Genomic DNA, 14,457 nt, shown 5'->3' on the forward strand with positions numbered 1-14,457 from the left:
GTTTTCGTGTCACTGAGCTAGCACTGATGAAAGGATGTTGGGGAAATATGTTTGATTTCAATCTTTTGGCGGTTGAGGGTGATTGCGAGTAGTTATTTACTCCTAAGTGATGAGAGTCTATCCAAGTATATCCGTTCCTTCATTTATAATATCGCGTACACCTCCCTTGCGTTCAGTCGTGGTGAAGCCTAGTCTTTGGTAGGAATAGCCAAGTCACCCCCGTAGCTCCCAGCAAGCCAACTAGTATAGGCTGCAATACCTTGACACCAGCACGAGCGGCTATGACGCCAGTCACGGCAGGAAATATAGAGCCACCCACCTGGCCAAGAACAAAGACAAAGGCTACCATGGTTACTATACGTAAATGAGTACTAGGGTTTTGAGTCATACCCAATGCGGAAGAGCGAATTTCGGCGGCGAATAGCTTGGAAGCGACAGAAATTCCCTGTATAACTTAGGACTGTGTTACATCAATGCAATCAGATCACTAACCGTGGCAAAGAATGGACCCGAGAAGAAACCGAATAGGCTGATTGCTACGGCTTCGGTGATGATATTCGGAACACTGGCAGGTTAGCGTTGTTACGTATCACCAGACGTTGACTGTAATGGACTCACAGCCAAAATACCAACTCCAGCGCTAGGCAGAGTAACACGTAAATAAAAATCATTCTTCGCTCGCCCAGGCGGTACGTGGGTTCGGCCAAGATCAGTCGGCCTAGGAAACCTCCGCCATAGAACCCGGCGGGAACATAGCCCATATCTTTCAGATTGCCGTCCCGTACGTGGACAAGATACTCAACGATCCATCCTGCATTCTCAGAGACTTTCTCGGAGTAAGAATATGATGGACTTACCTCCAGCAGTGATGACAGCCCCCAGAAAGAAGAAGAAGTATAAACTAACCATCCATACACTCAGAGACGATACGGTCTTTTGCATTTCACGAATGGCATTATGCTTCCTTGATTCTGCAGGAGTAGTGGTTGGTCCTTCTTCTGTTGCTTGCCTAAGTCCGATGAGATCACGAAATGCGACCAGTGCTAGAAGCATATTCACCACTCCCAGGCCCAGCGGTGCCGTATAAAACAGATTCCATCGAGAATAACCTCCCGAGGAAGCGACGGCAGTTGAAACAAATGGGCCAACGAGGCATCCAGCCATATACATCGCGTGGATAAAGCCAAGCCATCGATGGGCGGCATTAACAGATGTGACAAATGTATTGGCGTAGGTGTCTTGAAATGCCTGGCCAAGACTGGCGAAGAGGAATGCCACAGCAAAGAGTGGAAACGGTGGTTGCCATGCTCTCAATGCGTGCGAGAGTACTTGCAGGGCCGCTCCTAGAACGAGGAATACACCAAGCTCGAGATATTGAGAGATATAGCTATTGGACAATGCTGCAATAAGCCAGCCGCCAAACGTGGTCCCATAGCTACGGAAATGTAAGCAATATGTTCAAAGGACGAATTAATGCCAGATGAAACTCACACAATAGCTACCATATTAGTATCAATGTGGTAAGAATGTCGTATATACGGGATGAGGGATCCTAGACTACCATCGTTGATGCCGGCCACAAAGAAGGCAAATCCAGCACTAATGAGCTTGAGCAGAACGCGAGGAGGTCGTTCAATCTCAGGGGACTCTACTTGAATGGATTCCATGGTAACTTAGAGAATATTGTAGTTTGAAGACGGTTGTGGTGATCTATAAAACCGCAAGTCTGTTGTGGGCTTCAACAGCCCCGTTCCCAAAACGGCAAAATGGGCAGCAATTACTGGTCATTCAGGCCAGTAATACTCTCCATCCTGCAGCGCCGTCAACAGCTCTGGGTCCACTTCGACATACCCCTCCTCGCCAAGGGAGGGGAGCACGCCGAGGATCAGCTCGGCCACCATTCCCCCAAAGACTCGGCTACCCTGCACATTCAAATGGGTCTGGTCATCCGCATTCAAGTTATATGTGTACGCATTTTGAGGGCCGATGCTGTTGAGATAGTCCGTGCTGGCCCTGTTCAGGTCAATGTAAGCCACTCCAGCGGTTTCTGCCGCATCGATGGTGGCCGCCCGTTGATCTGCTAGGTTCTCTATGATCGTGGGCGTTCCCGAAGAATTGTCGTAATTCCGCCGCGACAGCGGGGTGACTAGGATAGGAGTACCACCAGCATTCTGCACGTCCGCGGCAAATTGCTCGAGGTTACTGGTGTATTCCGCAATTGAGATTCCAGCGGAAGTTTTCTGGTCGTTATGGCCAAATTGGATGGTCACGTAGGGGTTGTAGCGGGCCTTATGGTCGGCCAGCTCGCTCAAAACATTGTCCCAATCGCCCCCATCACGGAAGCTGACGGTGGTGGCGCCGTTATGCCCAAAATTGAGCCCTCCGGCGCCACTAAACAGTGTAGTATTGATAAATCCATCGCCCCAGCCACCACCATTACTGGATTGAGTCGCGGTTGTGCTGTCGCCGGCTAGCAGGAAGAATGGTGGCTTTATGGCTCGGTAGGAAGGGGTGGCATAAGCACCCAGAAAGAACAAAGCCTGCAGGGCAAGGTGCATTGTATAACTCATGCTAGGATACAGGCAGTGCTTGGTTGAGACCATTGTAAGAGGTCCACCAACTCGAAGTATTTATTCTCTTGTCATACCCTGTCAGCTCCTCACGATAGGTTGCTCTGCGGAGGGGAGTATTAAGATTCCACCAACGGGAGTAATTGCCCCAGTCAGAATTTGAATTGGATTAAATACAGCGCACCTGCAAATAGAACCCATTCCACAAATAAGACATACTCATTTTCCATCGCCGGTCGGTCTGATTGCAGATCATACCCCAGCGAACCCGCGCTGGAGGCAAAACACGCTATAGATGGTGACAGTCGAGTACACGACTTACGGAACATGGTCGTTCATATAATGTGTCTTTATGAATACATTCCTTGTGCACTTAATGGCAATATGCAACAGTGACATAGTGGAGAAATGCTCAGTTTCGAAATGAGGAATGAAGCGTTTTTCAACCTCCCCAAGCTGAACACAGAGACGATGTCAGTATGATGGCTCTCGTACTTGCTCACGGTAGGCACTATGATTCATAAGAAGCGACACACGTAAATTTGGCCAAACCAGACTCACTGGAATGGATTCCTAAGATCATTCCACATGCCATCTGGCATACTCTGTTATTCAGCAGGTGAAGCGCGCTTAGCTTCCAATGGGTATAACTCCGACGCAGTGATGCTAAGCCTCACGCAGCAGCGTCGACCACAAACCATACATTCTCTGACAGCGAATATGCTATTAGTGGAGCTGCCGTTGTCATCGGTTGCTGCGGTATGCTGCCAAAGGCCGAACGCGAAATAGTAAGGCGAACCACTCCTTTTGGGCCCGAAGGTGCAAGTGTGTAAGCTGGGTTAGAGAGGCCCTGGGACTCGAAGGTACAACCAAGACAAACCGGCTTTTGGTAGGGCAGGCTCCATCGGGCTTTATTCCATGGGCTTGTCCATCCAACGTATGGGTCAGATTTAGCGTCGGTGTGGGAGGCGATCTGGAACATGGAGAACAAAGGAAGACTGGCCGAGATGAGGGCAGCAAGGCCAATGTACACTACAATTCAGGACTTCATCTAAATTCCAGATATATGCACACATAGAACACTGTTCTTATATGTTTGCAATAGTACCTTGCTGTTCAGGAGTTCAGTTCCGGTAGGTTCCTGTCCAACCACTCTTCTGCATATTGTAGCACAGTATACGAACAACGCTTCCACGCCACCGCGTCCAGAGTGGCTGCTTACATGGGTCATAATGCAGCCTTGTCAAAAAAAAATCTTTGACAGAACCGACAGCCCCTCTTTGTTGTGTTCCGACAACTGTCTGCCGTATTGCTACCTCTCCATCTCCATATTGCTGAGCCTTGGGATCATCTTGTTTTACAGCTTCAGATACCTGCGTATATAGGACAGCAAACCTAGCCTTATTATTTTAGTGCTTGACATAATGTCGTCCTCGATAGGAACGACCTCATCGAAGACCACCTCGGCCTCTGTCGCGACACACACCGTGAAGGTAGGGTCGAAGGAGGACCCTCACCAGTATTCACCGCATGATATTACGGCAAATGTGGGGGATGTGATCGAATTTCAGTTCTATCCACGGAATCACTCGGTGGTCAAAGCAGATTACCTCGCTCCTTGCGTGCCAGCGTCGGGAGATATCTTCTATTCGGGTGCTTTCAACAACTTCAACGAGAAAAATGGACAGCTGGTTGGACCGGTGGGTATAATGACAGCTGGGATTGACCTACCTGGATGGAAAACGTTCTGCAGCTGATGCGATGTAGGCTCCCACGTGGTATTTGGTTGTAAATGACACCGAGCCGATCTTTTTCTACTGCACAGCAATCGATTCTTGCATCCAGAATGGGATGGTAGGTGTCATAAATCCGGTGAGACGCTTTTCCTACGACGGAGATACATTTGCACTGATACCTTCCAGAATGAAACTATGGCATGGCAAGCTCAATACGAGAAGGCGAAGGAATATCCATATATGTCGGTACCAGGACAGTCGATGCCAGCTGAAGGAAACCTGCCCTCGACGACTTCTACCGCGAGTTCCACGGCGTCTGCGGGCAACAACGGAACAGGCTCGTCTGGCACCCACCTCGGAGCTGGTGCTATAGCGGGAATCGTTACTGGGGCAGTGGCGTTCATCGTTATCCTTGTTGCACTCTTCTTCACCTTGGGCCGTAATCGGGTCTACCAACAGTGGATGTCGTCTCAGGATAGTCGGTCTGAGAGAACAGCACGCTGGGCACTCTTTCATGGAGAGCCATGGAGACAGAAGAGCGAGCTGGGCAGCGCTCAGCACCCTGGTGATCAGAGCGCATCGTACGTATCAAGTCCGAATCCCACACAGCGGACATTTTCGCCATCACCGCCACAACCAAGCCAGCACTGGAGTTGGGAGGCACCCATGTTTCCCCAGGTTGGTCCGCAAGCGCATGGACCGACTGAGCTGGATGCAAGCAACTCGCCTCGCCGGTGAGGGGTCAGAGGGCAGCGGCTGTCTCTTGAGATTTGGTGGACATTTATATAGTTCTCTGCGTAGTATTCAGTTTTCAGCGTCCGGTTGTTGTATACTTCCATATCTTTCGCGGTGCAGTCGAAATTCCTCAGGATCTCTATATTTTCTCGCAAGTCGATGTGTCGTACGATATGACCATCTCCGATACGCTTATCACTTGGTATCACTTGGCAACCCCGTCATGTCGCCTTCTCTTCCCTCTTCAGGTATAACCCTCGGGATAGCGTCGTTGATCCCGCTCATTCTCCGCTCTTATCGGTTGTAAACCTTTCCAAGCAAGCTTAAATCCCCGGCATGGGCTTTGGACTGGCTTCTTGGCTGGAACAGACTGCGACTGTCGCATGCCCTTCCCCCCATTTATCGCGGTTTTTATCGGGAACGGGCCCTAGCTACTATTATCTGCCCGTCGTTATCGACTATGCCTGACTCTAAAGTTCTTGTGAAGCCTTCGTCCAGGCGCCGTGGCGGCGGCATATAACAGCAGTGCGTCCCCCCAGCGCAATGCACTAGACACCCCAGTTCTTCTGGTCATTTTCTCATTTTCTCCCCCCTCCCGACATGGAGGAGAAAGACTCTACTCACGATCGACCCCTCTCCAGCCAAGATGCTGATACCGGCAGCATCGTTCCCTTTCCCCAGACAAAGCGGGGTCTATCCTCTCGCCATGTGCAGTTGATGGCCATCGGGGGTTCGATCGGCACGGGTTTATTCGTCGGAATTGGTGCCTATCTTCGTGATGCAGGACCTTTATCGCTGCTTCTGGGATACCTTGTATGGGGAATAGCTTTCATCCTTCCCATTAATCTCAGCGTTGGGGAAATGTGCGCATATCTGCCCATTCGAGGTTCAATTTTCGAATTGGCTGCACGATATGTTGACCCGGCATTTGGATTCGCCATGTCCGTTCCCTTTGCTTCTATCATACCTTGAAGATCAGACCTGACAAGAGCTCTTCTAGGGGATGGGTTTACTTTTACGCCGGTCTTATGCTCGTCTGTACCGAATACTCCTCTGTCGCCTTCATTATGGAATACTGGCAAATCGATGTCAACCCCGCGGCGTGGGTCGCCATGGCGATGGTTATATGTTTCCTCCTGAACATAGTTGCGGTCAAGTACTATGGTGAAGCCGAGTTCATCATGGCGTCGACAAAAATTCTCCTGCTCCTCGGTCTCATTTTCCTTACTTTCATCACCATGGTCGGCGGCAATCCCAAGCACGACGCCTATGGGTTCCGACACTGGACAGATGGAGTCATGTACGAATACTACACAGACGGAGCTACCGGGCGGTTCCTGGGGTTCTTCTCTGTCATGATCTACGCCGCTTTCACCATCGCCGGGCCCGATTTACCTGCCCTGGCCGCTGGTGAAATCCAGAACCCGCGGAGAACCATTCCGAGGGTCGTCAAGATGACTTTCTGGCGGATCGTCGGTTTCTATGTAATCGGCGTTCTGGGTGTAGGCATAATCTGCGACTCGCATGATGATAGATTGATGTCTGCCATTGACTCTGGCGAATCCGGTTCGGCCGCATCTCCTTGGGTGATCGGGATCGAAAATCTGGGCATTACCGGATTGCCTGATCTCATTAACGTCTTGATTCTGTTCTCGGGCTGGTCTTGTGGAAACGCCTACTTGTACAGCTCCAGTCGTACGCTATACTCGCTTGCCCGCGATGGACAGGCCCCGAAATTCCTGACAAAATGCACCAAGGAGGGTGTCCCGATTTACTGCGTGATTTTGGTCACGCTTCTTTCTTGCGTCACATTTCTCGTGGCCGACAATTCCTCAATCAGCGTGTTCTACTGGTTTGTAGATTTGACCACCATCGGTCTGGTGCTCACCTACACAAGTATGGCCTGCGTATTTCTGGGCTGGTACCGGGCACTGCGTGCACAAGGCATTGACCGCAAGAACTATTTGCCATGGATATCCCCGCTGCAGCCGTATATGGCCATTATGGCTGTGATACTCGGATTTACCACGGCGCTTTTCAACGGCTTTGCGGTGTTCCAGCCGTTCAGCGCCCAAGGGTTTGTGACTTCGTACTTCGGATTGGCATTCTTTGTGGTCATGTATATGTTCTGGAAGGTTCTGAAGAGGACCAAATGGGTTGATCCCGCTACGGCGGATATCTACACCGGCAAGGCGGAGATCGACGAGGAGTGCCGCGAGTGGGAAGATGGCGGCTGGGAGGAGAAACACAGAGCTGAGCTTGCGCAGATGAACATAGTACGCCGCACATGGGAACGAATGTGGTGATATAACATTTATGAATACGGGATATATAATTGCAAGATTGCTGCAAACAAATGTTGGACGCCACACTGTAATACACTATTCTATCAACACCACGTGGGGAGTCGCTGTGATACTGTTCGTTCCCGTGAATGATCAACGCAGCCCAAATGATCTGCAACTTGCATGCCTTAGGGTGTATATGTAGACACTGCTCACTTCTACTCACCCGATGAAGACTTTCAGTGCCTTCAAGTATAGTCAGTCAGCTATCTTCCAGTCAGTTGCCATGCGGCGAGTTAAACGACTCTGTCGGGTATTTTCGGTGCTTCTTGTCCTGGTTGTCACACTGTACTTGGCCTTTGGTTATGTTCGAGATCTCGACTGGTTTATCGAAACATTCACTGGCGAACCTCGTGTTGAATTATTCGATTTCCAAGAGACGGCCATGGAGAGAAGCTGTTTCATCAACCATGAATCCAGCAAAGTGCCGATTCCGAAGGTTGTCCATGTCATCTGGCTCAACAATCCAGAGCTGACATTCATGAACTATCTCACAATGCGGTCGGCTCTTGACTCCATCCAACCCGACCGGCTTAATCTACACTACACATCTATCAACGAGGACAATATCTGGTTTCGCAAGCTGCGTCCCAGTCTGACCCTGGTTCACCATAACCTGGGCGATGAATATCCCCTACAAACCAAGCAGAGATGGCAATTATCGCATCTCGCTGATATCATCCGCTTGGATATTCTTCAACGGGAAGGTGGCATCTACCTTGATATGGATGTTATATCTCTGCAATCATTTGATGCTCTTCTTGATGCCGAGAAGGACGTAATTCTAGGAAATGAAGGAGGCGACCGCCATGGACTGTGCAACGCTGTCATCCTCGCTCGACCGAACTCCTCATTCTTGACACGCTGGATAAGTAGCTACGACACCTTCTCCGCGTTTGAATGGAATTATCATTCAGTAGTTTTGCCTAAACAGTTATCCCTCCAGCATCAGGATGAGATTTGCGAATTGTCGCCCACGGTGCTGTTCTGGCCAACGTGGACAAGGAGGCATGTACGATATATGCATAAGATTATCGATGAGAATGAAGTCCAGCATTTACAAAACACAATCGCTGAAACGAAAGGTGGTATGTATACCAACCAATTAGCATACCATGCCTGGAGTCAGCTCGCAGGCCAGTACCTGCGTCAACTTTCGCCTGAAAAAGTTAAGACAGAAAACACCCGCTTCAATGTGCTAGTGAGACGGTTTCTGGATTGAGAACTAACCGCGAGCTTGGGGGCATGGGCAACTAAGATGTATCATTCATGGATTATAACCGCGTCCATGGGAACTCCCGTCAAACGCATAGTAGGCATTGTAACATCGATTGTTGTTAAATCATTTCAGTGCGCTGAAGTGACGCAATAACACCAGCTGGACTGCGTTTCTGGTGCCTGTGGTCATTTTGACGTGACGATATTGACAATATAATATGCGTAATGAGACCCGACACAAACGGACAATCAAGACTGGCAAAAATCATACCTCATACTCTGGTTACTCACTCCATTCTTTTCCGATCTTATAGGACCACTGGAAATCTCCAACCACACCACAGTTCCCTCCTGTAATCCTACATAAAGCCGTATAATGTCCAGAACGCGCTAGCACCCCAGAAGGGGCAGTGTCTGAGTGGACTGGAGATGGAATTAGGTCAGAATCTTTTCATTAGAATGGGTACTCACCAGCCACAGTGTAAACAGCACCGTTGGGAAGGGGAGGATAGTCCCCCTATCTTAATTAGTACACCAGAATAGATAGACGGGACCACAAACATACAATGGTCTTTTCGATGTCGGACACCGTCAAACCTGCTCGCTTGACGGTTTGCCGGAACGTCAGCCCGTTGACTTGTTGGTCAACCTCGAACGTGATACTAAGGGTATAGTCGGCCCCTTCCTTGATAGTTTGTCCCTTGTTGATGACATTTCCAAGAGCAGTGGCCGTCGTGTCAAATTTGATGGGCTCCGGAAGTGTCGGTGAGCTGATTTCCAGGGCTTTAATAATCACTGGCCGCCCTGACAGGACCGCTGTCAAGAAATTAGTGCGAAGCGAGAACAAGCTTTCTATTTATTGGTACCTGTTCTGTCGTCCATGTTACTAATTTGGAATATGGATTCTCGATTCCTCAGATACGAAAGAACAGAGAGAATTTTTACGGTGATAACTCGTCGTTTTCTATATTGAGCCCTAGCCTGGGCCACGTAACCCTTGCATCTCAATCCGGAGTTTTACTACATAGAAAACTTGCTTTATCGAATGACATCATTGGAATGTTCATCCCTTACATCAGCCATGAAAAACATACGGAGTACACAGACTAGTATGCTATGCGATACGCAAATTATATTGAACGTGTTTGAGCAATGTGAATTACTGAGTACTAGACCTACGTAGCCCAATGTTCGCTAAACTTCAAATTCTACCGGAGCCGGATCTTCGAGTTATTTTATTCCTCATTTCGTTGTCTTTTTATATTACACATAAAGTATGAATATGCCAGCGTCGTTGGCATCCAAATCTATCACGCCAATAAAGTCCATCAATGTATTGCTTATGGTACATGTGACAGTTGAACTGCTCAAAGCTGAGCGTCTCCAACGTGAAAACACCTTATTGCTTAAGCGGCTAAATGGAGCATCACCGAGCCTATTACCGATATATCTCCTACCGCGGAGAGATAGTTCTCTTCTACCTAGCTGATCTAGGAAGTTCCGAGCTGCTTATTGTGTCTCTCTTCGAGGGCCAAGGGGAGCATGGGATCAGGAGTGGCTCAAGCCAAACAGCAATTCACATCAAAAATGATCCAGCTTCCACAAATCCCCTTGTCCCAAGAGGCTGGAGGAAGTCACATCCCTTACAATCAATTATTGTCATCATTTCATATCGAGACAATCAAAGTGTCATTAATCATGTTACTCCGCAGTGCGGCGGTGGCTATCCCCACGGCAGCTGAACATTGCGATCTATGTCTTCTCCCTTGTCTGCATATTCTTCGAAGGATATGATCAAGGTGTCATGGATGGTGTTAACAGCTCCCCGACATACGTTAGAAGTTGGAATTGGTGAACCGGATGGGACAGTACATGCTCAGCCGGGAGACACTAACATTAACTGGCATCGCACCGGTATTGGTATCAGAGACATCGACAGCGGACCACCGGGGGGATTCCTAGGATATGTCTTCATTCAAACTGTAGGTAGAATACTCACCCTGGCGGCGGCTTCTTGATATATTTACCCGGCTACTTTTCAGATCTAGGGAATTCCGTCGCATACTGGCTGTCGTTTGGCCTTGCTTTTATTAACAATGGCTACTCTGATATACGCAGGCGCTTTTTATTGGCCTTCCAGTGTGTTCCAGCGTTGATATTGTTGCTTTTCATCAAATTGTTGCCGGGCAGCATCGTAAATATTAACAAAACTTCGGTCTTACAAAGTCACGCAGATGGAAATTGAGCGCGAATACATAGACATTGTCACTACTGCTCAGGATAGTCAACCGAGTTCGCCTAGTCAATTCACCAAGATTCTGGCAGGAAAAGGAAAAAGCAGGGCGCTAACCTTGGTCGACGAGCCTGGCTTTGTTTCTGGCTTCAGATCATGGCGTCATGGGCAGGAATCACAGTAGGCACTGTGAGGGGTGTATATTTTGAAGCATGCTAATGGATTCTTACCTCCACAGGCTATCACGGCATATTCGCCCATTCTTCTTAAGCCAAGCCGGCTACACTGAGATTACACAAAATGGCCTTGCGGGTGGCTTAAATTCAATTGGTCTTATTGGCACCTTAATCAGTGCGCAGATTGTGGACCGCATCGGCAGACGAAAGTGTTTGATATTTGGCTCCTTGGTACTATTTACCGCTGAACTGTGGTAGGTCCCCAAACTTCTCACAGGGCGCTCTACTATTTCTCCAACTTGGCCCTTTGGTATTCCAGGCGGGGGGGCCCTTTACGAGGCTTCCCTTCATCGACCGGAGAGAGCGGACCAATTTGCCCCCGCTGCTGTAGCAATGCTTTTCCTGTTCAACCTGGGATATGTCGCGACCTGGGGAATGGTTACCTTTCTTATACCGACAGAGATCTTCCCATCTACCTTACGGGCACAGGAAAATGGGTTCGGTATCACCGGTTGGGCTAGTGGTCTCGGGGTGGCGACGTTTATCAACCCTTTTATGTTCGCAAGTTTGGGAGCCGTAGTTACTTATTCCTGGCTGGGTTGAATTCTCTATGGGTTCTCACAGTCTATTTGGTCTATCCAGAGACTCAAAATCGGACTCTGGGGTCCATTGACCGTTTGTTTTCTACCAGAAGACCGTTCTATTGGGATATGGAGAAGGCTTTTCGTTCGTGCATGGAGGAGGGGGAGAGACTTGACAATCAGGATGTCAGCAAGGGCATGTGCCTGGTTGGAACATGTCAAGAGTTTCATGAAAGAGTACAGGCGACTTGTAAATAAAATGGATAACGTCAAATCCGTCCTCCTTTTCCGGTTGACTATCTAACGTGATAGTAGGGCTAGTCTCACCAGCAGCGTAAGCTCATTCGGATTAGCTCACATTGTAATTCTCATGTGCAACATTGGCTTGAAGTATCTACCTAGGTGTGTATGTCTGCTATAGGTGTTCTCTACCCGTCTGTTGACGACGTAGACAGTTACCAAGCTGCTGGAATATGGCGTTGCCTTTGAGATGAATGGATGGTACTCAGTGTAACCCGTGACGTAAATCTAGACAGTAAGGGTAAAAGTCCAGGGATGCTGAAGTACTCAATCTGCATGTCGTTTGTGCAAGAACCTGTGGCTTTGGAATTACCAATATTATTGCTGAACACAGTTCCTTCAATATGACACAGAGATTGTAACAACAGTCCTTGTTGAGTGGTATAATGAAGACGATTCTCTTCTGTTATCCTGAACTGTGAGAATATGGTACAGCATAGAGGTCAAGTTGTCGAGGCTACACGAGATGTTTGTTTGCAGCGAGGCAACCAAGGTGACAGAAACACCAACTATATCATCCTTTGATCACCACAGATGACACTCGTCAGTCTCACAACATGACGAATATTCCGGCCCACCCCTGCACCATGCGATAGTTGTCAGCTTCAAGTGGAAAACATCTCATGCGCACCTCTCAAATGTTCTACTCGACCGGATTTTGCCGGTTACATTGTTTGTCCTTGGAAGCTTTCTTTTCTTCTTCCAGAAAGCTTTGCGTCTTCCAGAAAAGGGTTGCCGGAGATGAGAATGACTCTGAGGTCTGGCATGAGACTGATACTTTGCCGTATCAGCTAAGAACGCTAGAGCACTTCATGCTGGTAGACCAGGCCCAACTACGAGCCAGAAATCCCACCCTACATAGTGCACACCACGAATGCGTCAGATCCCAGAGAGTAAAACATCCAGACCTCCGAGCTTGGAACTCCCTTCCTGAGCTCCCAACAACCCCAACAATACTCCGACCAAGGGAGAATGTTTGTCTAGCAGGTGCTTTCGACGGCGTGTCTCCGTCGCTGATGCAATTTACCAATGGCAAACGCGCAAAATGCGCTACGCAACAACCCCGGTCTGTAAACGGTGGCTGCAGGGACCAGAAGTAGGCTTGTGCGTCTGGAGCGATCGTTGCCAGTCATTTGACAGGGCGTACCGTACGTACTTCTGCAGGAGGATAATAATAGCCTGAATCATACCAAGACAGTGCGTCCCTCCTTGGACACTGTAGACATTTGGATGAGTTCGGAGAGAAACGAATCCAATCCCAACATGGCCTCCCGTCAAAACAACCCCATCGCCTGTCTGAGAGCTCTTCGCATTGCATTAAGGCTCCGTACGCAATAGTAAGACCGAAACGGCCTCGATCGCTGTCGTACTATTTCCCCAGAATCCTCCAGCCCCAATGATATCGTCCGGAGGACTGAGGTCCTGCCTTGGCCGGCTGGTCGGTAGCGCACGGGATCGTCCATGCTCAGCCGCAGGGTGGTGGACGCAGGGCTCCACCACGGTCGCGGCGTTTTCCAGCGACGACCATAATCCGAGGGGCGAGAATACTCCCGACCGAGTAAAGCCTGCCATGGCGATTGATTGCGATTCGCGGGTCAAGGCCAGCCGTCGTTTTGTAAAAGGGTTAATTAGAGCAAGCTATCCTGTAGCGGCAACTCCAGGAGCAACTAAATCGACAGCTGATGGAGCCGCGTTGTCGACCGAGACACTAATCGAGAGATTCGAGCACTGAGCAGACGTGATACGACGTTGGATTGTACGCTGTACCTAGGTTGTATTCGTCTCATGCTTTTGTCTGAGCTCCGGCCAGGTCTAGTCCAGAATGGCCCCCGTGTGATGTTACAAATCATGCAGTGGTCAATTGTCCGGTAGACGCTGGGCCCCCACAAGCACTTGCACTACATTGGCTTAGAGAGGACGCTAGACCGGGGATGCTGTGTCTGTGTGTCTTTGGTGCATATGAAGAATGCCGCGCGTATTGCCTTATATTCTTTGGCGTGGGCGATTGGATTCTGCATCGGGTTCATTAGCCAAGATAGGGAGAAGTGCCATCCCGCCGATTTAATCTGAAACAGCAATGCCCGTGTCGTGATTGTTGGGAGATAGATTAAATCCGCTCGAACATGGGCTGTGGGCTTATTGCGCGATGTTTAGCCGGGATTCACGCAGTGGCCTTGGTGGATCGCACTAGCGGACACTGCATGCATCCTGTATGACAGCCAGCTGTGACAATAGCCACGCACCTATCAAACCCCTGGTCGAGCTCGAATGGCGTGCTTTGAGGAATAAACCCACTCGTCATTGCAGAAAGGCTGTCTTGGGAGGTCGTGGGAAGTCAGAGTGGCGCACTGTGAGAAAGCCCATCGGGACTCGGATATATATCCACATGGCACCAAGTGCTTCTGACACTGGGATAGAGTAGACGTTTACAACAGTACCCTTTTCGTAGAGCGTGGTACGCGGAATACATGGTCGCATCTAGACAACATACCAGTGATGCCATCTTGCATAGAGCCGGCGCAAAGACCATCCATCGGCCCTCCAGGCGCGCCCGATCGTAAGA

General features: G+C 49.3%; 6 protein-coding genes across 6 annotated transcripts; 3 read left to right on the top strand and 3 right to left on the bottom strand.

The window, feature by feature from the left end:
• Positions 1-172: 172 nt before the first annotated feature.
• BDV59DRAFT_202752 (putative MFS transporter) lies at positions 173-1,667 on the bottom strand (the record flags this gene model as incomplete). Its single annotated transcript, XM_073694115.1, has 6 exons — positions 173-342; positions 391-445; positions 493-565; positions 619-811; positions 858-1,435; positions 1,492-1,667. 6 exons carry the CDS (start codon positions 1,665-1,667, stop codon positions 173-175), a joined length of 1,245 nt encoding a protein of 414 aa, XP_073546998.1.
• A 117-nt stretch (positions 1,668-1,784) lies between these two features.
• BDV59DRAFT_202753 (rhamnogalacturonan acetylesterase) lies at positions 1,785-2,570 on the bottom strand (the record flags this gene model as incomplete). Its single annotated transcript, XM_073694116.1, has 1 exon — positions 1,785-2,570. One exon carries the CDS (start codon positions 2,568-2,570, stop codon positions 1,785-1,787), a length of 786 nt encoding a protein of 261 aa, XP_073546999.1.
• A 1,326-nt stretch (positions 2,571-3,896) lies between these two features.
• On the top strand, positions 3,897-4,380 carry BDV59DRAFT_54799 (uncharacterized protein). Its single transcript, XM_073696599.1, has one exon. It carries the CDS (start codon positions 3,995-3,997, stop codon positions 4,325-4,327), a length of 333 nt encoding a protein of 110 aa, XP_073547000.1. The 5' UTR covers positions 3,897-3,994; the 3' UTR covers positions 4,328-4,380.
• A 978-nt stretch (positions 4,381-5,358) lies between these two features.
• On the top strand, positions 5,359-7,603 carry BDV59DRAFT_180331 (putative proline permease). Its single transcript, XM_073690049.1, has 2 exons — positions 5,359-5,982; positions 6,042-7,603. The coding sequence occupies exons 1-2, from the start codon at positions 5,642-5,644 to the stop codon at positions 7,345-7,347; spliced, it is 1,647 nt and encodes a 548-aa protein (XP_073547001.1). The 5' UTR covers positions 5,359-5,641; the 3' UTR covers positions 7,348-7,603.
• A 736-nt stretch (positions 7,604-8,339) lies between these two features.
• Positions 8,340-8,680, top strand: BDV59DRAFT_180333 (uncharacterized protein). The gene has a single exon (XM_073690050.1). It carries the CDS (start codon positions 8,408-8,410, stop codon positions 8,606-8,608), a length of 201 nt encoding a protein of 66 aa, XP_073547002.1. The 5' UTR covers positions 8,340-8,407; the 3' UTR covers positions 8,609-8,680.
• Positions 8,681-8,747: 67 nt separating this feature from the next.
• Positions 8,748-9,520, bottom strand: BDV59DRAFT_54815 (immunoglobulin E-set). The gene is made up of 4 exons (XM_073696600.1): positions 9,471-9,520; positions 9,170-9,420; positions 9,076-9,121; positions 8,748-9,027 (listed from the first exon to the last, which is right to left on the bottom strand). The coding sequence occupies exons 1-4, from the start codon at positions 9,484-9,486 to the stop codon at positions 8,888-8,890; spliced, it is 453 nt and encodes a 150-aa protein (XP_073547003.1). The 5' UTR covers positions 9,487-9,520; the 3' UTR covers positions 8,748-8,887.
• Between the last annotated feature and the right edge of the window lie 4,937 nt (positions 9,521-14,457).

The sequence above is a fragment of the Aspergillus ambiguus genome (genome assembly GCF_047715705.1).
Source record: "Aspergillus ambiguus strain CBS 117.58 unplaced genomic scaffold BDV59scaffold_20, whole genome shotgun sequence".
NCBI classification, from domain to species: Eukaryota; Fungi; Ascomycota; class Eurotiomycetes; order Eurotiales; family Aspergillaceae; genus Aspergillus; species Aspergillus ambiguus.

Excerpts from the sequence above, each read along its gene's own strand:
- BDV59DRAFT_54799 (XM_073696599.1), top strand. The coding sequence starts at position 3,995 with ATGTCGTCCTCGATAGGAACGACCTCATCGAAGACCACCTCGGCCTCT.
- BDV59DRAFT_180331 (XM_073690049.1), top strand. The coding sequence starts at position 5,642 with ATGGAGGAGAAAGACTCTACTCACGATCGACCCCTCTCCAGCCAAGAT. Across the intron at positions 5,983-6,041 it reads CCGGCATTTGGATTCGCCAT|GGGATGGGTTTACTTTTACG; the intron begins GTCCGTTCCCTT and ends GAGCTCTTCTAG.
- BDV59DRAFT_180333 (XM_073690050.1), top strand. The coding sequence starts at position 8,408 with ATGCATAAGATTATCGATGAGAATGAAGTCCAGCATTTACAAAACACA.
- BDV59DRAFT_54815 (XM_073696600.1), bottom strand. Across the intron at positions 9,122-9,169 it reads CCGACATCGAAAAGACCATT|GGGGACTATCCTCCCCTTCC; the intron begins GTATGTTTGTGG and ends TAATTAAGATAG. Across the intron at positions 9,028-9,075 it reads TGCTGTTTACACTGTGGCTG|TCCACTCAGACACTGCCCCT; the intron begins GTGAGTACCCAT and ends TTCCATCTCCAG.